Consider the following 24,213-nt stretch of genomic DNA (forward strand, 5'->3'; position numbering starts at 1 on the left):
AAATATTTATTTGCTTTATTTGGGGGCAGGGGCAACTCTGGCTCAAATTATAGAGCAAGAATTTTTTTAAATATAATACTTTGTATAGGAAATGTTAAACAGAACAATATCTTAGAGGATTTCCTCCCCCCCCCATGGCAGGCACTTGACTATAACGGCATTCGCCACTCCTAAGTGGTGGCCATTTTATTGTGGAGTACTTTAAAATGCCTTATAGGCGGCCACCTAAAGGCCTTATAGGCCTAATAGGCAGCCATCATTACCTCCTATGAAGAAACAAATAATTTTACATCCATGCCTTCTCTGGGATTCGAACCCGGGCCCTTCAGTATCACAATCAGGCTCACCTAACCACTATACCGTCTAGACGGCTATAGAAGAAAATTAAAATTAATAACTGTAGTTTTTGTAACTGAGTCAAAAATAAGGAAAATCACATTCATTTCAAAATGTTATACTTCTCAACTACATTTAGATATTGAAATTATGTACTAAATTATGTTTTGTTTATTTTATGAAAGTAATTAAAATCTAAAAGCAAAAAACTTTATAATTTTGGTTGGTAAAATAATCAACACAATTTTTCCCTCCACTAATTGTTATTGTGACCTCTCTCCCTTGTCTGACAGTAACATCAGAATAAGCCTACAAAATTCAACGTGGTAAGGAGAGCAAGACTGCGCCTATCGTTGGCAAGAGCCTTGAGAACCGACAGCACGATTTCGCTAAATTCCGGCCCCCAATTTTGAAGCAGAGCACCAGTAGGGATGGGTCTGAGGGTCTTTCACCACTCTTTCCCTACCCCTAACATCTTGAGAGGACTTTCGGCTCGCCACATATTTAGAGTACCCCCATGCTGCACAGACACTATACATTTACAAACATTCATGCTTCCTCCAGAATTCGAACCCGGACCCTTCGGTATTGTAGTAGGCTACCCTACCTAACCACTATACCATCTAGGCAGGCTCCCTCCACTAATTTATGTACTTATCATACCAAATAAAAAAGTTTAAGCAGAAACTTTAAAAATAATCTTTTTGTAAACAAAAACTAAAATACATTATGGTAAAATAAGAAAAACCTATATAAATAGACTAAAAGTAACTACGTAATGCCTTTACTCTTCTCTATATATATATATTTAGTATGTGCTTTTTTAGATGGATGTTTATTAATTTATCCTGAATTCAATTAAATGCCATTTTATTCTTCAGCCGTTTGACTACTGCTAATTTAGAACTACGAGTACTTTTTATTTTAAAACAAAATTAAAACATTTTCTTTAAATATATATATATATATATATATATATATATATGCACAAATTTTCTTTGGTATTAGTTTGGCAGTAATCCTTCACTTCTGCTCAGTGTTTAGTATCAAGTCAACAACACTTTAGAATGTTGTGAATATAATTTAATGCAACATAATATTGGGTTAATCTCTTTTATCTGCATTGTCTATCAAAGTATTACGAAGAGGTATTCACATTTTAAAATAGACATAACTTTTAACCCTCTCAGCATTACGGCCGGAAAATTCCGCATAGAAGGCTGCCTTCTATATTCATTATACATGAAAATTTCTGATAGTTTTTAATGTATCTGATATCGGTTTGGATGTATATTGGAAGAAAAGGAATTAAGGTACAAAATGAGAGAGTAATTTTTTAATTAAAATCAAGAAAATATCACATATTCATGACATTTTGAGGAACTTTGAAATTTCAGGGCTAAACCTGTAATGCTCGGAGGGTTAAATGATATTTTTTATGATAAATTCAAATATGTCTAGATTCTAGACAATTGCAAGCAAGATAAAAAAAATTCATAATGAACACTTTTTATTGAAAATATCCAATTTGAGGAGAAATTTTTAGTAAAAACTAAAAGGGGGAAAATAAAATATTTTTTTTAATTACGTAATGCAAAAATATTTGGGAGGATTAAGATCATATAATTAAATACAACTTAGCACATACAAATGTAATAGTAAAAGAATTATTGATCATTACATAAACATTAGAAGTGTGATATTTGAAAAAATTGTTAGAGTAAAAATTAATTTTTTTTATTACTGTTTGTAAGGGGAAAAGATAAATTAATCTTAAAACTTATAATCATATATTTTGAATTACACTAAAAATTCTTCTGAATTTTATACAATGTTTAAATATAAATTCATAGACTAAATATTCAAGTAAATTGGAAATACAACTTATGCAAATTAGAAGAACAACAATACAAAATTTGAATGATTTTATAAATAATTATAATAATGGGGCATTTTAAAGTGCATTTCCCCCTCTAAGAGTGAAAATAAGTATTTTAAAATAACATGAATACATAATTTAAAATTTCTTACTGATGCCCTTGTAATTCGTAAGCTGTACCCTGCTGTCCTCCAATATCCCACACAATGATTGACTGATCAAAACTTCCTGAAAATAGAAGCTTCCTTTCTGGGTCCCATGACAGGCAACGTATACTACCTGCAAAGAAAAATATTATAAAAAATATTAAAATTACAATAAAAACTCTTTAACTCCTTCCCTATTTTGCCCGTTTCGGGCCTTTACTGATTTGCCCGTATGGCGTACGGGCAATCTGATTTCTATTTCGCTTGCACTGTTTCAACCGTATTTTTTCCAATTTTAGTAACAAATTATTCATATAGATGGCGATAATTGTCCAGTAAATGATAGTTTGCAGTTTATTGTCTGATTGGTTCAAAAGCGCGGGTTTTTTCCGCATGTTTTGCATCAGAAGACGAATTGTTATCTTTCAGTGTATAGCTTTCTGGTTATATTTTACTAACCGCCTGATAATTTTATTGATGTAAGAGTTGAATAATATATTTTTACTTTTAAATAATGGATAATTCAGAGCATATGGAGCTAATTTCTTGTGATTCAAACTGTGACTCGGAATAAGAAACTGAATTATCTGTAAATGATAGTAGTGAAAGTTTACTAGCTGACCTGGATATTAGTGACTCTGATAGTAGTACAGATGGAATCAGTCAAGCAAGACATTTTTTTAAAATTAGTTGTGATAATCCTTCGGATCCGCCTCCTAGATTTGCTTTCACTGGAATTCCAAAAATTAACTTGGATATCGATCAGACTAAAGGTAAACTTCAGTTCTATGATGCTTTCATAGACGATTATTTGCTTGACCTGATTGTTTCTGAAACAAATAGATATGCTGAGCAATGCATAAAAAAAAAGTACACTTCATAGGCATTCCAGGAGCAAAAAATGGACACCAACATCGAAAGATGAATTACACGTATTTTTTGCTTTGAATATTCTGCAAGGTATTGTAAAAAACCAGTTGTTGAGCAGTATTGGAGCAAGAAGCATTCTACACCCACGCCATTTTTTCCAAAAGTGATGTCATATCGCCGCTTTCAATTAATTTACAGTTATTTGCATTTTTCAGATAATGTCAATTTTGACATAAATTCTCGTGTGTGTCCAAAATATGGTCCGTGCTAAAGCATTTAAAAACTCGTTTTGAAGAAATGATCATCCCTGAATGTGTTGTTACCATAGACGAGAGTCTTATGTTGTTCAAAGGAAGTCTAAGTTGGAAACAGTATATTCCTCTAAAGCGATCACGCTTCAGAATAAAATTGTACATGCTTTGTGAGTCAAAGTCTGGATATGTATGGTTTATGATAATATACACCAAAAAAGGAACTGTGTTTGATGAAAGTTACAAACATTTGAGCAAATCTTTGCAGGTAGTTATTACACTTATGTAACCACCTTTACATAAAGGATACTGTCTGACAACTTTTATTCATCTCCTGAAATAGGAAATATGCTCATTAGTTACTGTACAGATATGTACGGAACATTAACACTTCAAAGAGAGGAAGTTCCTAAAGCACTGTTGACAAAAAAGGGCAAATGCTTGCTTACCAGAGGGGAAAAGTGTGCATTACGAAATGGATGGACAAAAAAGCCGTATCTCTCATATCTACAATACATAATGCGGAAATGGTTCAAGTATCCACTTCGACGAATGAAATTAAACGAAAAGCTAAAGTAGTTATGGAGTATAATAAGACAATGGGTGGTGTAGATCGAATGGACAAGAACCTAAGTAATTATCCTGTAATAAAGAAACGAGGAAAGAAATACTACAAAAAATATTTTTTCATCTTCTAGACATCTGCTTATGGAACGCTTATGTTTTGTATAAAAAGCACGGCGGTAAAGATACGAATTTATAGTTTCGATTGGAAATTATTGATCGACTTATTGAAAGGCATGCAACAGTAGAAGAAATAAAAGGCCGTCCTGGATATTTACCAACCCACTAAGACTAACAGAAAAACATTTTTTAGAGATTATTCCACATACAGAGAAAAAACTAAGACCAGCAAGACAGTGTTATGTGTGTTCATTGAAAAAAAAAAAAAAAAAAAAAAAGACAACGGCAAAAGAATTAGAAAAGAGACAAGGTATTTTTGCCCAGACTGTGATGTTGGACTGTGCCTGTCGCCTTGCTTTAAGATATATCACACTAAATCAGATCTTTAAAAAAAGAAGATTAAGTATGTTTTGTATCAAAACATAATAGTAAATGTAATTGAATTGTAATCGAAAATATCTGTTAAGTAATTGTATTATTTTAATTGTAAATGTAACTTCAATGTTTCGCATTCATGTAGGGGGAAAAAACAACTTGCAGGGAAAATTGATTATTTTCATTAAAGAAAAAAAGTTGTAATAAATGCTTAAAAATATTAGAAATGTTAATTTTAATAACATATCTTTACTTAAAAATGTAAAATGAACCAGAAAATACAATAAAAAATGTGACATTTTTTTGATCGAATTCTGGAAAAAAATGAAACTGTCAAAGGGTTAAAGACTCATTAGATTTAAATTATTGTGAATGACAATTTCAAACTGTTAGGCTGATGAAGTATTTTTAGCACTTAAAAGCCTTTGCACTTGAGAGGCAACTCTAAATCACCACTTGATTTGATGTGATAACTCTAATGGTGACTCCTAATCACCACTCAGTTTAATGCGATAATTTGAGCTGTAACGATACTTATTTCGGTTTGATTTGGGCAATATCCCTTCATGACTGTATTTAACAATACATGCATATAAAATAACTGCCAATCTTTAATCTTAAATAGGTTTTTTAGATTTATTACTATATGCGTCCTCGAAGTTAGTTCGAACTTGACATTCGTGGTAATAGAATATTATTTTCAAAGTTACAGAACTCAATAATTAGGGAATATGATGAAGAAATCACTTTAAGAGAAAATGAATTCTATTGTTTGCTGATGAAGAATAAAATTACGTATATGCATAGACCACTTGACAACAGAGAAAAGAAAAGCAGTGATGAAGAGAGCGATGAATATAAAAGGTGCAAGAAGGCAAAAATTTGATGTAATAGAATAGTGAAAATGAAAGCAACAGTGATTCAGCAGAAAAGAGAGAAAATTCAGAAAGGATAACGTGCACAGAAATTGAAGAAATACCACAAAGTATACCATATGTATCCCGCGAAATAACCACAAGATTGCAAGTATCTTCAGACATAAAAGGACCATAATATTTCTTTCAATTGTATGTGAAATAACTAATTTAGCTGTAAGAAATTCATGAAATATGTGGAAAACTGTTTCAAGTTGCTGATTCGACCAAGCAAAAAAGGCTTTGAGTGCAAAGGGCCAATACAAAGTTCGAAATTTGGACATTCATTATCTGGAATGATCTAAAATCCGAACCTCAAAGCCACCAAAAACATTTTCTTGTAGGCTTTATGCATGCTCATTTTATTCGTGCATAATAAAACATCTGGAGAGTCCCGATTCTTAATTTCACTGCGACACTAAATAAAATACCTTGTTATTGAAGAAACAATTATTTTAGCATAAATTTGTATGATCAGTAATTTGGCTTTGTTGCTGCATATGTGCTTGGCATACATCTCAAACGCAAACATTCCCCATAGATACATCGTTGATCTGACGCCAACCCGGCGAATCATTATTCATTATACTTTCCTTTCATCACCGCATGCTTATCAAAACATGACAAATTGAGTAATGACTCATTTAACGATGACTAAACACTATTTTTATGTTAGTAATTGAATAATAAAGGAGTATGGTAACCTTTTATGTTGACATTATGCCTGGCAATGATTACAAATTTAAGTTAAATGTGCTAAAAAATGTTGACGAGGAAAAATTTACCAAAACTTTCTTTCCATATGCTAAAAATAGATTTTTTTGATGATACTCATAGACTCAAAGATTACATTTAGAGCTATTTGAATTAAAAAAATAACTGATTTGTTATTCACATAAACCCAGAACCAGTGCCATCGAGTCAGAGAATTTAGGAACCACAGAGACTGCATCAGGAGGTAAGATATCTAGCGCAGACTCTCAACAAGGCTTAAGTATATGGTGAGAATTTATTTCAGAACTCTGATGAGCCTTAAGCATGTGCAAGAAATAGACATAAATATAATGAATAACTAAACTAATACAATTCAGGCTTAATTTGTGTCAGTGCACAATAGAAACAAGATAAAGTATAATGGAACAGCTTGTCGTTAGTCGCCAAGGTCATGATGCATAGCCAAATATGTATAGTGAAGGATAGCTAAATTGGATGATGATAGCCACTAATTTTAAAGGTTTTTGGATATCACAAAACCAAGGTGAAGTTTTCCAATTAACGGATTTTGTAAAGAAATGTGGAGAAGCAGTAATAAGTGAAAATTATATAAAAGAAGTTTTTCATTGCAATGACAATGCTTCTCAATCATCAATCAATTAATGAATGGCAAAATCTGTAGTATGGTTCTAGATCCAGAAAAAAACTACTACTGATAGTTAAGAAAACGACAGAGAAGTTACTGAGAACGAGAAAATTTTGATTGACAAGTTAGTCGGAATTCTCGAGATAGCAAATTAGCAGTTACAGGACTTCAACAATGTAACTCAACAAGAGATTATGTCTGTCTACAGAATTAAAGAGAAAGTATCAGCGCAGAAAACGAAGCAACTTGCATTGAAAGAAATGTTTAATAAGGTAAATAAATATTACGCCTTTTTTTTTTTTTTTTTTTTTTTTTTTTTGTAAATTTTGAAACTCTTTAGACCATATATACTTCATTATTTCATAAATAATGATTTCATATTTTTAATTTTATAATTTCTACATGTCATCTTACTAGATTTAAACTGATGATCCGGAAAAATCTTAAATCCGGAATCGCTGAATTCCCGACGAGTCCGGATTTCGGACTTTGCACTGTAGTTAAACTAGCATATTGCACAAGTAAATTTAAGCCAATTAAATGTCTCCTAATCCTCCATAAAAAGGTGATAACTTTTCATGCATTTTTTTAATATTGCCCTTGAAAAGGCTATTAGTGATGCTAGAATTATAACTAGAGGTTATTTTAGAGACTACCATATTTCAGAGATCTACACAGTTACAAGCATACACTGATGACAGACATTATTGGCAGAAGTAAACAGACGGTTGTGGAGACTTATTTCTCAAGAGTCTGAAACGAGAGACAATGGATTAAACATTAATGAGCGCAAAATAAAATTTATGACAGTAACTAGTAGAGTACATAATTCCTTCCCACTACAAATAAATTCTTACACTTCCAAGGGTGTTTCTCAGTTTACGTATCTCAGTACTATCATCTCTAATGATAACAATATTAACAATCTCTAATGATAAACTTGAAATTGACTATACATTATTTAGAGAATAATAGATATTATCATAGTTGTTAGTGTCTAAATTTTTTTAAACTTCAAGGCAAAAATAAATCTTTATACAACTCTTATTAGACTTATTATATAGTATATTACTGAATGCTGGCCATAAACAAAAACAGATGAAGAAAGACTTCTAATCTTTCAAAGAAAAGACGGCGAAAAATATATGGCTAGTTACACAAAATAATAGATGGATAATTTTCTTTAACCATGAAATACATAGAAAATACAAACAACCTAATATTCTTTAAGTCATCAAATCTTATTGTATCAGGAGGCTTGGACATATTTTTAAATGTGACAATTTGAACCCTGTTAAAAAGGGTGACCTTTGCATGTGTAGAGGATAACAGGAAAAGAGGAAGACCTCACACAAGATGGATGGAAGATCTGAGGAGGCAGATGTCAATACTTTAAAAATTAATCATTGGCAGACTGTAGCAACTAATCGGATCCAATGGAGGAAGCTTGTTGTGATGGCCTTGCCCTGTAACAGGCTGAAGAGCAACTGAAGAAGAAATCCTCCACAAAGCCAACCCTCTCCTTACAAAGAAGCTTAGCTAAATTAACAAACTAAGTACTTAAACATAAAAATAAGTGGAACACAATGTTCGATGCGGTCTTTTAAGACTGTAAAACTAGACATATTTTATAATGAAACATTTCTTTCTGATTAATGAAAAATTTCTCATTTTTCTAATAAAGAATCTTATTTTATATGTATTAAATCATGTTTCTGATTTATATTAAGATGAAACTGAGAGTCAGTTTCTAGAAAAGATAATAAATCCTATTTCTGATAAATTTTTTAAAATTGTATCTGTTCTACTGATGATGATGCAAAAGCAGCTAACAGCATACTTCAAAGTCTTTGGGGAAAAATGTGAATGAAAATCAGATTTTTTACATGCTTAATTAGTAAAATGTTAACTAAAGGAGATGAAAGAATACTAGCATTGAAATCCATTATTAAATATGGAACTTACATATTATCCTGTTGACCATGAAACTGTCAACAAGCACCATGATACAGCACCAATTATGTATAAGCCTACTGTTACAATTTCTGAGCTTTCATTATGTAACTCTGATTTTCAATAAGCCACACTTTTTTTTTAATAAATAAAATTATAAACTAACAGTTATAGCCTTTTTTCCCCTTTTTTGCATTTTGAAAAAAAAAAAAAAAAAAAAAAATTATACTTGGGACTTGCCTTCTACAAAACAGTAAGCAGTGGATTATTTCCCCAAGTTATGGGATCCTACCATCAAAAAAAAGTGTGCACAGAAGGAATATGAAATGTTTTATTTGAAAACAAACAGTGGTGATATGACATTAAAAACTGTGAGAATATCCATTAGAAAATAAATTAGGGTTATAGAATCACATTTGTGACTGTACTCCAGTCCATTCGCAGATAGTCAAGAGAACATCTACTTAATGGAGAAAACAACACCAATTATGTATATATCTGGATACAGCTAGAAAAAATAATAGATTGAAACAATTACCTGCAAGAAGTCTGTCCTCAAAAGCATATTCAATAGACCTTGCAAGAAAATCGGATGGCCTAACAAAATACAGTGCAAAGTCCCAGATCCGGACTCGCCAGAACTTCAGAGATTCTGGATTTTTTTTTTTTTTTTTTCTGGATATTAGATCATCAATTTAAATCTAGTGAGATGGCATGTAGAAATTATAAAATTAAAAATATGAAAACGTGATTTATGAAATAATGAAGCATTTATGATCTTAAAGGGTACCAAAAATTTAAAAAAAAAATCTTAATATTTATTTGTTTACTTTACTAAACATTTTTCTGAATGTAAATTGTTTAAGTTGCTTAATTTTTTTTCCTTGCTAATACTTTCTCTTCAATTCTATAGAAAGCTCCACTGTACAAGTCTTGTAGTTGCTGTATCAAAAATTCCAACTAACTTGTCAATCGAAATTTTTTCCATTTTCAATAACCTGTCATTTTCTTTACTATCAAGTGGTGTTTTCTGGATCTAGAATCATACTACAGATTTCGCCATCCATTGACTGACTGCAGATTGGTTCATTGTCATCACAATGAAAAACTTCTGTTATGTCATCTTCATTTATTACTGCTCCTCCACATTTCTTTACAATTCTCCTACACATTTCTTTACCTTTTATAGGAAAATTTCACCTGTGGTATGTGATATCATAAAACCTTCAAAATCGCAGTTATCATCTTCATAATCCTCACCACGAAATATGGTAGATGGACACAAATTATGTCAAGCATTAAGTATCCGGAGGCACATCCCTCCAACAATCCTGCAATGCTCTACGCAGCAGATTTTATGCTAAAATATTTCAAAAATTATTGAATAGTCTTGCCGCTATTCAAAAAATTTAACATGGATTCTAAAAATGCTACTTTTTATTTGCATGTCAGTGTGTGCACTATTCGGATATCCATAGGCTGAATGATGGAAACATAGTTTAGAGGAAAGAATAAGACAGATAAGTTATTTTTCATTAAAACTAAGTGAAATACGAGTCAAACAATTGTCTACAATCAGAACAATTTTGGGGTCATCAGGTAAATCAACTGAAGTCAAATTTTGCCAAGCTTTGGGTATCAAATGATTTTCAAACCAATCATACATTAACGCTTGCATCATCTGTGCTCTTTTATTTGCATGATATATAACAGGAAAATCTTTACTCCTTTAAATGCTCGAGGTCGTGTATTTTTTCCAATTATGAAGAGTTTACACTTGCGCATTCCTGCAGCATTTACACATGCTAAAATTGTTAGTCTAGCTTTGGAATCTTTGATACCAGTTGCAGCCTTTTCTAAGGAGGTTACTAAGGTATTTTGCAGTAGATACTGCCAGACAAGACCAGTTTCATCAGCATTATAAATTTGTCCTGGAGATAATGTGCGATTTATCTCACTTGTCTGATAGTAATATCAGCACAAGCCCACGAAATTCATTGTGGCAAGGAGTGCAAGATTGTGCCTGTCTTTGGCAAGAAGAGCCTTGAGCACCATACCATTGCCCAGCCCAGGGATCGAACCTCAGACTTGTGGAGCAGCTGCACGACACGCTAGTCACTGCACCACAGAGGTAATGTTTCACTATTAATGAGTTCAATGAATTCATCCGCAAATTGTGCATCAGCTTCAGTATCAGCTGAATCTTTTTCACCTGAAATTTTTAATTGTATTATACCATGGCGACTTTAAAACTTGGTTAACCAATCTGTGAAATATGTGCAATGTCAAATATGTGGTTTCTAAGTTCATTTCTTCATGAAATATTTTGTCTTCAGCCATTAGCATCGTTCAATCATTACTTTGTCACGATCATCACTTTTAGCATAGCGAATAAATTTTCTGTTATTCATTGTGACTGGGGTGCCGGAATCCACAAAAAATTGATAAATTTTTCTGTTATGTCATATACAATTAACTTTCCAATGCCATACTCATCACATAGTTTTGAGACAGATATACCCATATCCATTTTTTTGCAGTAATTCCACTTCTTGTTTAATGGACATCAAAACATGCTTTTGCTTTGTAGATCCTGTTGCAGCTCCAGAATTAGAAATTCTTTTCGACATAATTGAAAGTTTAAATTTTAGTTTTCATAAAATTTCTGTAATTATAACAGCATACAAAAAATAGATCAAATCAGAAAGTTAAGGAACAGCGCAATCTTTATATTAACTGAAATTCTTTAGAATCGGTAAGGTATAATTTTAGCCTAGCTAAACAGTGTCCACTATACATTATTGGCTATGTAACATGAGATGGGTGACGAAAAACAAAATGTTCCGTTAAATTTTGTCTTGCTTCTATCGCGTACCAAAACAATTAAGCCTGAATTGTATTATTTTAGCTATTTATTACTCTTGTACGTGTTTAGGGCTTATCAGAGTCCTGAATAAATAAATTCTCATATATACTTAATTTACTGAGCGCTGGCGCTAGATAATTTGCCAGCTGATGCAGTCTCTGCGAGTCCTAAATCCTACTACCAAGCACCTCCCTATGTTCTAAATTTTTGCTGCCCCTTAATTTTGGGTCCCAGTGTTTTCCCTAAATTCTAAAAACTTTACCATCCCTTAATTTTGTTACTCGGTGCATCTCTAATGTAAAAAAATTTTGTCTTCCCTAAATTCTGCTGCCCAGTGCAGCGATACGAGCTCCAGCGCCAGTTCTGGGTTTTTGTGATTGAAAAATCAGTTATTCTTAATTTAAATAGCGCTAAAATGTAAAATTTTGGCCTATGAGCAGGGATGGGAAAACTATGGCCCGCGAGCCATCTCCGGCATGCTGGAAGGTTCTATCCGGCCAGCAGATAGAATTTTAATTTACCGGTCCGAGGCAAATTTAAAAAAAATATATTATTTATATATTAGATATCCATCTCCTTTTCTACTTCGTTTAAATGTTATTTTTTTCCCTTCCTTTTTTTCAAAGGACTGTTGATCTTTTTACTTTCTATAATATTGTTCTACAAAACGTAAATTGATGGAAATAACAAGCACAGAGAGCTTTCAATTGGTAAAGTATTAAAAACGGGAAGTTCTTTGTTATTTATAGCTGTAGATTGACGTCAACAAGCGTTGTTGCTTTCTTGGAGAGCAGACATATGGGAATCTAATGTAGTTGAATTAGATCTCATATGGGGCTGACCGCGCATTTTAAGTTCCAGCCAGCGGCTTTTCCTTTTGGGGCAAGTTCTAATATTATTGATTGCGTACGGAAAGATTGCGGACATATAGTATCATTGTGAATAGTGGTGAAATTAATTAAAAGTACAGTGTAGCTAGTGCTAGTTTGGGTTATTCATAAAATATTTCAACCTCAAAATGGCTATTAAAAAACGTAAAGTTGATTTAGAGTGCCGTGCTTTTAATGATGAATGGACCTGGAAATATATATATATATATATATATTTTTTTTACAGTTGTAAAAGATAAACTAGTGTGTCTCATCTGCAATGAAGCTGTAGCAGTCTTCAAAGTCTTCCCGTCATTTCCCATCTAAGCATAAGAATTCCAATTACGAAGCAATATCTGAATATGAAAAAAACAAAATGCAGAAAGTCTTTGTAAAAAATTATCCCGCCGACAAAATTTTTTTAAGATAAACAGTATCCAGACCTCAAGATTTTAGTGCCATTCAAACAGAATTGGATATTTTTACCATACTTTTCAACGTAATCGTGAAGCAGTGCGTTCAGATTTGCAGCTTGAATTAATTGAGTTGCAATTTAACAATGCCAAAGTTAGAGTTTTACAATCGAGTTTATCGAAAGTAAGTTTCCCAAATTTAATATCTCACGACCAGAAAATTAGTGCTGTGTTTGCTTCATCTTATATATTTGAACAAGTGTTTCAACTATGAACCTTAGAAAGAATTATTTCAGAAGTAGACCGACAGATGAACATTTAGCCTCGTTCCTTAGAATCAGTACATCTCACTTCGAACCTCAATATCAGGAACTTTTAAAAATGAAATCCCAATTTCATTCATCTCATTAACATATTTAAACTGTAATACTTGTATATTGTTTTTAAAATTTTAGAAAAAATTATCTTAGCTCTCCAAACCCTTTTTTTTAAATTTTTGGCCCATGACCGAAAACGTTTGCCTATTCCTGTCTATGAGTATCATTAACAAAATCTATTTTTAACACATGGAAAGAAGTTTTTGTTACATTTTTACTTGTCAACAGGTCAGCGTCAACACATTTAACTTAAAGTTATAATCATCGCCAAGCATAATGTCAACATAAAAGATCTCCATACTCTTTGTTAGTCAATTACTAATATAAAAAAATAATAATAATAATTGTTTAGGCATTGCTGCACGAGTCATTACTCATGTTGCCATGTGTTGATAAACACATGGTGATGAAAGCAAAGTATAATAAATAATGGTTCATCAGGGATCAATAGTTGCAAAATCAACAATGTTTTGGCTTGACATATATGCCAAGCAGATATGTAGTTACGAAGCCAAATTGATCACACAAATTTATGCTAAAAGGAATGTTTCTTCAATAATGAGGTATCTTATTTAGTGACAAAGTGAAATTAAGAATCAGAATTCTCCACATGTTTTCTTATGAAGAAAAAAATCAAATGCACATGCGTAAAGCATAAAAATTTTGTTGTTGTTGGCTTTAATGTCCGGATTTTAGATCATTCCAGATATCTATATTGTAGTAGAAATTGAAAAAAAGACTTTTTACGATGCTCAAAAATGAATCAGATTGAACACTTCAGAAATACTTCTGCAGAGAGAGTGACAAATACTTTATTGGAAGGGTTATAGACATAAATGTGGATCAGAAATTCACAGGAAAAACTCTGGCATATCCTTTAACTTTCACAGCAACAGGATAATATGCAAGACCTGAACTTGTTATCAACATTTAAAAAAAAAAGTGAGTAATAAAACAATGCATAAAAAAAGAGTATAAATAATTCATTAGAAATATACTGAGTTTATTCTAGCATTTTGGAGGGAGAGGAGGGAAAGACATTATTTCAATGAAATAAATCCTTTCCTGCTCATTTTTGTTTTAAAAATTCATACTTTTGTATTACACATATTTATCACAATAATATTCCAAAGACTATTTTATTAAAAAATACCAAAATAGCAGTATTACATTATTCACTGTTTAAAACAATATGCAAATTTTATTAATTATTTCAAAGGAAACTTCTTTGATGTATTTATTACTTTCAATTTATGAATTCAATGTTCTATAAAAATGTACCGCCACTTGGAAAAATATTTGTGAACCTTGTATGCAAGTGATGATGATGGTAGTCGATTTTCTGACGCAAAACCTTAAAAGTTACATGTGTCGAATGCACGTCACATACTTTGAAACAGCATGCTTATAAAATAAAAAAAAAAGTGATAAAATGATGAATGATGTAATGAACAATTACATAAACTCTGATAATGATTTCAGATTCAAAACAGGACTAAAATCAGAAAACATGAGACACATTAATAGGCATAGTATTAAAATACCAGGAAACAACTTCAAAGCAAAATTAAATTGCATAATAAAGAGCAGTCTCTTTCAGGTACTAAAATTGTTTGCCAATGAGCCCTTTCCCTATAATATGGTTAAGAGGTAAGTCACAGTCACTAAACTACTTCAATTGAAGTCTATAAAAATGATAAAAAAGTCTAAAAAAGTTAGGTTTGACATTTCTCAACTTATTCAGAAGCTCATCATCCCAGAATAACTGTAATTTAGGATTTTCTGCATGATGACCATTCTAATAACCATTGTAAGGGACAAGCTGATTTGGATATTGCAGATTTAGATGTTGTATCTGCCAGCTCATTCATTACCTTTTATGCCTACCTACATGTCCAGGGACCTAGCAATGAAGAATCTCATCCAAGGCTCTTTAGTTTTTGATGTAGTCTTAGGGCATCGATTAACAGTAGATTCTGGGTGCCAGAAAGCTTTCTAAAGCTTTAAGTGTACTAAATATAAGCTTTAAGTGTACTGGTGTAATTCAGCATTAAATTCAGAGCACGTATTGTGCAGTTGCTTGCCCTCGGTATGACCTCCAATCACAAACGATGGTCCTACACGTCCAGGTGTTTTTGAAACACTTGTATGTATGAGAACAAAACTTGTATTCTTATCTGTGCTCAAGAAAAAGCTGCATATATACTTTCTCATTAGTGTTCCTCTTATCAAGACGATGAAAGACATCCTGAAGCTGAATTTCAGGATTGTCCCAAGGTGGGATTTTAAGATACCTGAGCCTTAATATCAGACATACAGTACTTTTCCATCAAATGTTGAGTTTTTCAGAGAACAGATATATGCAAACAGGCTGTGCCACAAATAATAAGTTATAACAGTCATGAAGCCCATAGATCTGGTGAGGATGATCAGGTTGTGACATAAAATTGAATACTGATGAAGAGATAACTGTTCATGCCTTAATTGAATTGATGGTTTGTAACAGTAAACATAGATGCTCTGAATATATGTTTTGAAGGCTCCTCAACAAATTCTCAGAACCTGATGATGTGCAAGGTCAAGTTTCAATAAAATACACAAGACCATACAAACCCATTAATAACTGAGCCACAGTGTAATCTGGAGCAGACAAGTGCTCTGTAAATACAAAATAAAGAAGATATTCTGTGACCCAGGTGTTAATCTTTAAAAAGATTTAATACATAACATGGGGAGGAAGCTTTTTCTCAAACATTGTGTCTAAAAACTTTACTTCAGGTAGAACTGGAACATCAATGAGCTACGAAGGTGAACTTCATGCTCAGGAGGAAGATTCTGCTTTTTGCAAAAAATGTACACAAACGGTCTCCTCTTTTGAAATAGGAAACCCTGTTCACTTGATCACTTCTGAATAAAAGCCATCTACAACTGTGTCTCCACATATCTCATTTGAAGGTCATTAACATACAATAATCCTGAAACAGTAAAAGGAAGCTCTAAAAACAGACTTTATTCTTAAGCTAAAAAGAGTACAAACACAGCCCTGAGGCACACTCTCTTCTAGACAGAAAACAAATGATAACACATTCAATCATTCTTGAAATAACTTAACCTTCAAAAATGTTTTTATGAAAATTGGAAGACTATCACACAAGCCACTGGTGTAAAGCTCACATAAAATGCTGTATCTCCATGCCTTGTTTTAAAGTCTTTTGAATGTAAAACAATATCTAATTCTTTTGACAAAGTTTTTACGGATACATGTTTCAAAATGCAGCCTATTATCTACAGTTGTTCTCTTACAGAAACCGCTCTGCTACCACAAGATTCCCTTGTTTTTTCCTCTGAACAATATACTAGACCATGGTTTACCATTTTTTCAAACAATTCGCAAATACAACTCGTAAGTGCGATGTATCGGTATTTTGAGAGGTTTTTAGAGTCCTTTTGCTGTCATAGCTTGAAGAATGACAAGAGCTTTCTTCTACACACTGGGAAAATTATGCACATTCCATATTTGGTTGTAGAGAGTGAGGAGGGCAGTCAATGTCTTATAAGAAATATGCTTCAGCATTTCATAATTCACACTATCTAAATCCAGATTAGACTAGTGGGTTTACAACATAGCTCTACTTAACTTAAGCATGGTAAATTTTCCATTATACAACTCTCAATTGGTAGGGTTAAAAGCAATAGGAGAGTTTTCTCAGACAATTTTACAGAAAGAAATGCCAATGGGTAATTGTTTCCACTTGAAATGGCAGCAATTCTATTTGCAGTTTCTTGTTTGCTGACTCCCCTCCCCAGCCATCTTTTTCCAGGAAAGAAAATGAGTGATCTTTGTACATTTCACAAGCTTTATAATTCTTTTTTACACTTGTTCGCTTGATATAAAGGATGTTATTCCAGACACATAGAAAATCTAATTCCTCTGACATTTGCATCTCACTCTTCTTGCACTACTTTTTACTTCCTTGTACGAAGTAAAAAGGAAGTATTGTAATCGTAAAAAGTTTCAGGCAGCATATTTCAATGAAAATATCCATTTCGACCATTATTGAATGCAACTTAACGATGTTTTTACGTGATATCTGTACATAAGGACAGAATAAAAGACTCATTTCCTCCAAAAAAATTATAAAACTGCTATAAAATTAATTGTGAAGAGAATTTTTCGTGGCGTCTGCACAAACGTATATACATACATATATTGCATAACTCAAAAACGAGTAGCCTCAGAACGTTGAAATTTTGTATATAGGACTGCTATAACATGTAGATGTGCACCTCGTATTTTGGTTGCAATCGGCTGCACCAAACGTATATAAATATATATATTCACTCTGTTACTCGGCTCAGTGATCTCAGTTTCTTTACTCTTATATGTTTGTAAATTGTACATTTTTTTGCTTTAAAAATGATTATGTTGTTTTTATCTTCCGGTTAAGGTTTTTATGCCTTTAATAAATCTGTATGCAATGTTTTTAGAATTATCAACAATTTTAAAGCTGTTTAAGTGCCGCTGGGCCTTTTTTTTTATGGCGGCCATCGATTGTTCACATTTGAAACAGCAGACCAGTGGATTTGTTGCCAATCTGGAGAAACTTAGCTTCGCAACAACAAAGATAATGCCTTCATTTATTACTGCCAATTAAATCATGCTTAATCTTTTCTGGAATTTTTTCGAGGAAATAAGTGTTACTTCGTAATTTTTAATATAGATATTTTGAGTTTTTATGTATTTTTGTCTTCTCACGAAGTGTGAACTGAATTAATTGAATGAGAAATACTCAATCGTCTGTGAAAAACTGTTTCTTTTTTGTTTTGTTTGCTTAATTTCTTTTATACATCATTCTAGCTTTATTATAGTATTTGAATAGAACATGTGGCAACTATTAGATAATTCTATTCTTTAAATGATATAAATTTTGTGAATTATGAGTTATAACATGAACAAAATATAATACTGCTAAGTGAATCTAGCGCCAGAGTGTCGTTATGGTAAACAAATACTAGAGTGAATTTTAAAGAATGCATTTAATCTATTGTGGTTTATGCACTGTTGGCAAAGTAGATTTAATTCAATCCAAGAAGTTTAAATGAAATGCAAGAAAAAATGCATATAATTTAATATTCCGCACAAGGAAGTCATGTGGTATACACATCAGATTTTTTTTATGTCAATAAGGTTTGTTAAAGTGAGGTACCTGTAAAAAGCTCCTCAAACATTTCTCTACTGTTTTAGCATCTCTTGGCATTCAGGATTCCACCATAGTTTTGAATACTTTGATTGTTTGTTGATTTATTTATTTTACAAATGTCAAACATTAGCGTTTAAGCCATTAGATCACAGGCTCTCCAGTACTTTTTAACAATGTCCTCATATTGAGAAAGTGCAGTACAATTATTTAACTCTCTGAGCGGCCAGGGTTTTCACTAAGAAAACACAAATTTCCCAAAACTAGTATGAGAACAATTTTTTTTTAAATTTTATTTTAATGTAAACCTCTCCTGGAATTTCATATCTGAATTTGTGTACTTTTAATATATTGCCTTAATTTCTTCGGCATATTTTGATATGCACGTATATATACATTCTTAAGGTTAAAAAAATCATAGGCTGACTGGAGTCACACAAAATACACTTTGGGGAATCTACCACTCCGATTCTGTAGAGGAGGTCTTGCAAACAATCATGTCTGGTAAGATGTCTAAATAGAGCTACCGCTGTCTTTCTTGGAAAACTGGGAATGAAAGTTGTCTCTTCTCCCAGAATCCTTCATATTGTATCAATAGCACGTTGAATCATATCCTGCTTAAGAATTTTCTCAAATTAACAAACAATTTAGTCGTTTGAAAAGAAAGTGGTCAATTAATGCATTGCATTATCAAAGTTCCTTTCTTAGCCAAAGTATCAGCTTTTTCGTTTCCCATAATTTCCCAGTAAGCTGGAATCCATTCGAAAGAAATTCTGTGTGCCATTGCCTTAAGCAAAGGCCTACAGTTTAAGATTCTTTGAGAACTATTTGGTTATTCAGAAGTGCTTGAAGCACACTTTTGGAATATGACAAAATGTTAAATCTGCTACAGCTTTGCCACTCTCTCATCTTCTTTCTGATGATTCTTTCTTGATGTCACCAGTATAGATAGTGTAGCTGCCTGAATTATAGTATTACTAATGGTTTTAACTGCATCATTGCTACTACTGCTGTGAGCTCTACTCATCTTTTGCTACTACTTCTGTGAGCTCTACGAGAGATGAGAATTCTCACTCTGCCCTATTCAGTATAAAATGATACATGGGATTTACTCTTTCTCACACATGAGATACAAAGGTAGGGAAATTATGTGCTTGCAAAAATCATTCACAACATCAAGTATAAATATGTGAATATCAAGAGCACGAAAGGTCTTCCTAGACATGTGGAATTAAATATCTTGTTCTTTATTGAAAAGCTGAGGCAGTGATCTTTCATAATTTCTTATCATCAGGATTTACATCCTTACTTTTCCAGAATGGACTAAGCCACTTAATGTCAGTTATTATGATAAAGTGTTCAGGCAATTGTTCTATTAGGTTATCTAAATCTTACTGATTGATTTGATGTTTCAGGATAAATAAACTGAACAAAGAGAAACATAATCGGCCACTCAGACAGTATAGTGGTTAAAGACACTACTGCTGTACTGATAAGCCTGGGTTTGAATCCCAAAGAAAGCATACATATGTGTAAGCATACAGTTTGTATGCACCAAAGAGGGAATCAATACATAATGCTAGCTAAATGTTCTCTTAACTGGTAAGTCTCTTAAGAGGGATGAGAGACCCTCAGACCATAGCCGCCTTATTCTCCCTCAAAATTAGGGAGAGTTGCACTGTTTATGCGGTGAGACTATACAAGGTACGCTGAAATTCTGTTGTCATGACTACTTACACCAGTATCTGTAAATTTATTTGGACAGCAACAGCTTGGAGGCCTGTGTTCAAAGAAATGGAATTAGAGGGACAATCGAATTAGAATCAAGTGAAGACCTACACCTCCAATGACATGCTCATCCTAACAATCTTTCCTAGTGAAAGAATGCCTCTGAAACTTAGCTTGTTCCACACATTTTACAAAAATCTCTTGAATTGTCAAGCTTATAGGATGATATAAATTGATCATACCTTTGATATTAACAACATTTTGGTTTAGGCCACGATTTTTCCATGAAATAGGGTGGTCATTATGTTGGATGTTTGCTCTTTTGGTGCCTTTATATTTTTCATTTCATGGAAATTAACATTTCGGGATATCCACTCTATCTTCCACGTCCAACTCGGAATCCAAATTTTCTGAGGTGATACTATCGAATAAGCTCGCATTGGAATTTCTGAGGTCTTAATTTTTTCTTTTTTCTCTATTATTTCCAGTTTGGTTAACATTCATTTCTTTATTATGTGGTATTTTAACTATTGCTTACATTGAACACGTAAAATTAGTATATGGATTCAAAATGATGCTCTGACTAAAAGGCTGAAAATGATAGTACCCTGCTACCCTTCAACTGGTCATTTTAACTGCAATAAGTCAACAGTATTAAAAATATCATTCAAAGTGATGTTGAAGTAAAAATATTCACCGATTGCAATTCTTAAAATATAAGATTCAAACTTTATATATTTTGCAAACAAATTTAATATTCGAACAGTTCGATTTAATTTTACACAAAAGCATCTTTAGAAAATGACATTTTAGAAAATAAATAAAACAACTTTTTACAAAAAGTACCAATTAATTTTAATTAAAAAAAAATCACATTAATGTATTAAATATTATGTACAAAAAGTCAGCAAGTCTTTTTTTAGCTTATTCTATCTTTTTTTTTTTTTTTTTAATGATCGACCTAGTACAGGATTACATGTACATACATATTATTTCATCAATCATGAAACTGTCAAAAGCAGCATGATTTAATGCCAATTATGGATGAGTATGATGCCACAACACACTCATCATATTTGCATTTTTCATTTGATGCAACTCAAAAATCATTTGACTGATTTTTAATAAGCCATGTTTTGTTTTATGAGTATGGATATTATTTAATTGTTATTGCTGTAGTTTTTCTTTGCATTTTGAAAAAATATTAAAATTCGGGACTTGCCTTCTACAGAACAGCAAGCAGTGGATTATTTTTAAAGTTGTGGGATCCTATCATCAAAAAAGTATGTATTGATGGACATGATATGATACTTTATTTGAAAACGGATACACAATGGCTATTGACTGGCATAACTTTAGCAAGATCTCTGGCAGCTTTCATATTTCAATAGTAGCCAGTTTTCATGGTTGATGGGATAATACATAAATACTAGATTAGAATATAGATGTACAAATGATACAGAGTCAAAAATTGCAATGTGTGCAATTAAAATAATGAATTAAATCACCAAGTTATTGTGACTCAATCAGAGACAATCAAAATATGACCCAAAACTTTTATCATTTCAGAAATCTTATTCAAAGATTAGTTAATGACAACTAATACAACTTCAAGGATTAGTTAAAGATATTAGTTATTATTAACAAAAAATATATTGAAAATAAGAACATAAAAGTTATCAAAAAATCTTTACCCAGAAATAAATATATATTGAAAGTATAAATACCTGAATGTCCCTTTAATGTAGTTATAGGTTTATAACCAGAATCTTCTATTTTTAGCATAGTCACTTGACCAGAATAATCTCCAATAAAGACATGTTTTGACTGTGCATCGAATCTTTCAGTAAGTCAAGGTAACAATGTAATGCATAATTCTTCAGCTGATTACATGAACATTACAATGCGTACATATAAATATATGACAAACAATAACTAACACAGTAGGGAAAAAAATGTTCAATGGAAACTATTTAAAATAGATAACATAAGAAAATCAAAATTAATTATAAATTAAATATTGAACTTAAATACTAAGTTGGAAAAATACACACAATGATTCAAAATTAAACATATATCAAATCAATCTAGAATCAATCAATCATATAGCCTTAAGATAAATTTGAGTACGATATACATATTTTGAAGCCATGCAAAATATTTGACACATAACGAGTTTTTCAAATTTAAAACTATTTTATCAATTCATAATGCTTTTAAGCAGATAAGGATCATTTATATTTTGAAAAACATATTCTGGGATCCTAGGTAAAATATGAACAATTTTCAGAGAGAGAAAAGAACATCAAAGATGATTTTAATCGCATATGATTGATATACAAATCATATAAAGTAGGTTATACATCTTGCATTAAATATGCTTTTAGCATATTTTACATTTTGCATTATATGCACTGGCTTTGAAGCATCACAAATGCAATATATTTCATATTCTTTTCAACTGTTTCAAAATGGATGAAGTTCTTTAAATAAAAAAATGTAGACTTCTGACTATTCCAGCCGATCTAAATTAAGAGTCTTCAATTAAGAGAGATCTTCAATTAAGAGCAAAAGGAAATGATCCTTAATTATTTTTTGTTAAATTTCCTAAAGTCAGCACACAGTTCTTCGTTACACAACACAATTGGTGCTGCAAATTCAGAACTGTGCAGCTTAATAATATCATCTTGTAACCATTGCCATATTTGAGGCTCAAATCTTCCCCAGCTAAGAAGCATTCCACGTGGACACATGCTAACTGGGATCTCATCACTCTAAATAATGTTAGTCTTCAAATCAGCACTTTTTGTTTTGCATGGTTACAACACTTGGAAATACATTTACAACACTTGCCATTTAAGCTAGAAAACTTAGTTGTGATACTGTTTTTCATATTGGATTCAGCTTTATTCTCCATAAATTGAGAAGAAATATTCTTCTTCAAACCCATAATTCTTATGTAGGTTTATCATTTTCATCCTCTTGTAATTCAAGAATCAACAGCCAACCTATTGACTTGGACTGCAGAGTCAAAAGAATTAGTTTGATTCTTAGGTTTATTCTTAGGTCAACAATTTAAGCTTAATTCACATTAACACTTCTTTACATTTCTCTAACACATATCTTTTCAACATTTTAGAAATATTTAACATACTAGTCACATCAGTGCCAATTACTATGTCACAGCAAAAATTACTCAAAACATAAATATTGGTGAACAGTATATATTCATCAATCGATAATTCAGAAGTTGAGGAACCTATAGGAACAACTTCTTTTCCATCGATGCTAACTGAGGCTACATTATTAAGATCTAGTGAGAGAGATCCAGTTTCAGTATAAAATTTACAACTTATCAGAGTGTCATCACTTTTTGCATCTAATAAAGCATTCATTATTCCGAGAATTTCAATATTCTTAAGAATTTTCTGTGGATACTTGAACTATGAATAAAAGATCTCTTTACTTCTTTCTGAGAGCAAGTATTTGTTTTACAGCCAAAAAAGTTCCATATACAACACCGTATTGAATCTATTTTATTTTGCCTATCAGCAGATTTGGCTAGTTTCATTATAATTAAAATATTTGAAATTTAGATTCTTTATTAAATTTTATACCGAGCTGAAGCAATTAATTTTATAATCTAAAATTTTTACACTGTCCTTTGCTTTTTTCCTCATAGTGAATGTAATTCTTTATATTCATCTATAACGTGTTTCAGAAATTTAAATTTTTAACTCTGGGTAGAATGTCAGTGAAATATTCACATATCTCTTTTGGTAATTTCCATTTTAATTGTTTGGTAACTATAAGATCTTTATACACTTATACTTCAAAACCTTTTATTAATTACATGAAGAAAAGGTTTAGAAGTAATTATTCAATTCAAAGACAAATTCCATAATGATGCAGAAATTGCTTTTTATGCAAAATAAAATTTTGCCTAAACTACTCTGGACTCAGTTTAATGCACTTAAGGTAAACATTTCAAGCT

General features: G+C 31.9%; 1 protein-coding gene across 8 annotated transcripts in view; it reads right to left on the reverse strand.

The window, feature by feature from the left end:
- Positions 1–24,213, reverse strand: part of Wdfy2 (WD repeat and FYVE domain containing 2) — a 53,727-nt gene that overhangs the window by 14,866 nt on the left and 14,648 nt on the right. For all 8 annotated transcript variants that reach the window (XM_035357615.2, XM_035357614.2, XM_035357611.2 and 5 more), the window contains 2 exons: positions 21,947–22,059; positions 2,368–2,494 (listed from right to left, as the gene is read on the reverse strand). In XM_035357615.2, the coding sequence (XP_035213506.2) occupies positions 2,368–2,494; positions 21,947–22,059 (240 nt within the window). The remainder of the gene's footprint in view (positions 1–2,367; positions 2,495–21,946; positions 22,060–24,213) is intronic.

This window comes from Stegodyphus dumicola, chromosome 5 (genome assembly GCF_044657685.1).
Source record: "Stegodyphus dumicola isolate Sdum_Otavi_A_Nest chromosome 5, ASM4465768v1".
Taxonomy (NCBI): Eukaryota; Metazoa; Arthropoda; class Arachnida; order Araneae; family Eresidae; genus Stegodyphus; species Stegodyphus dumicola.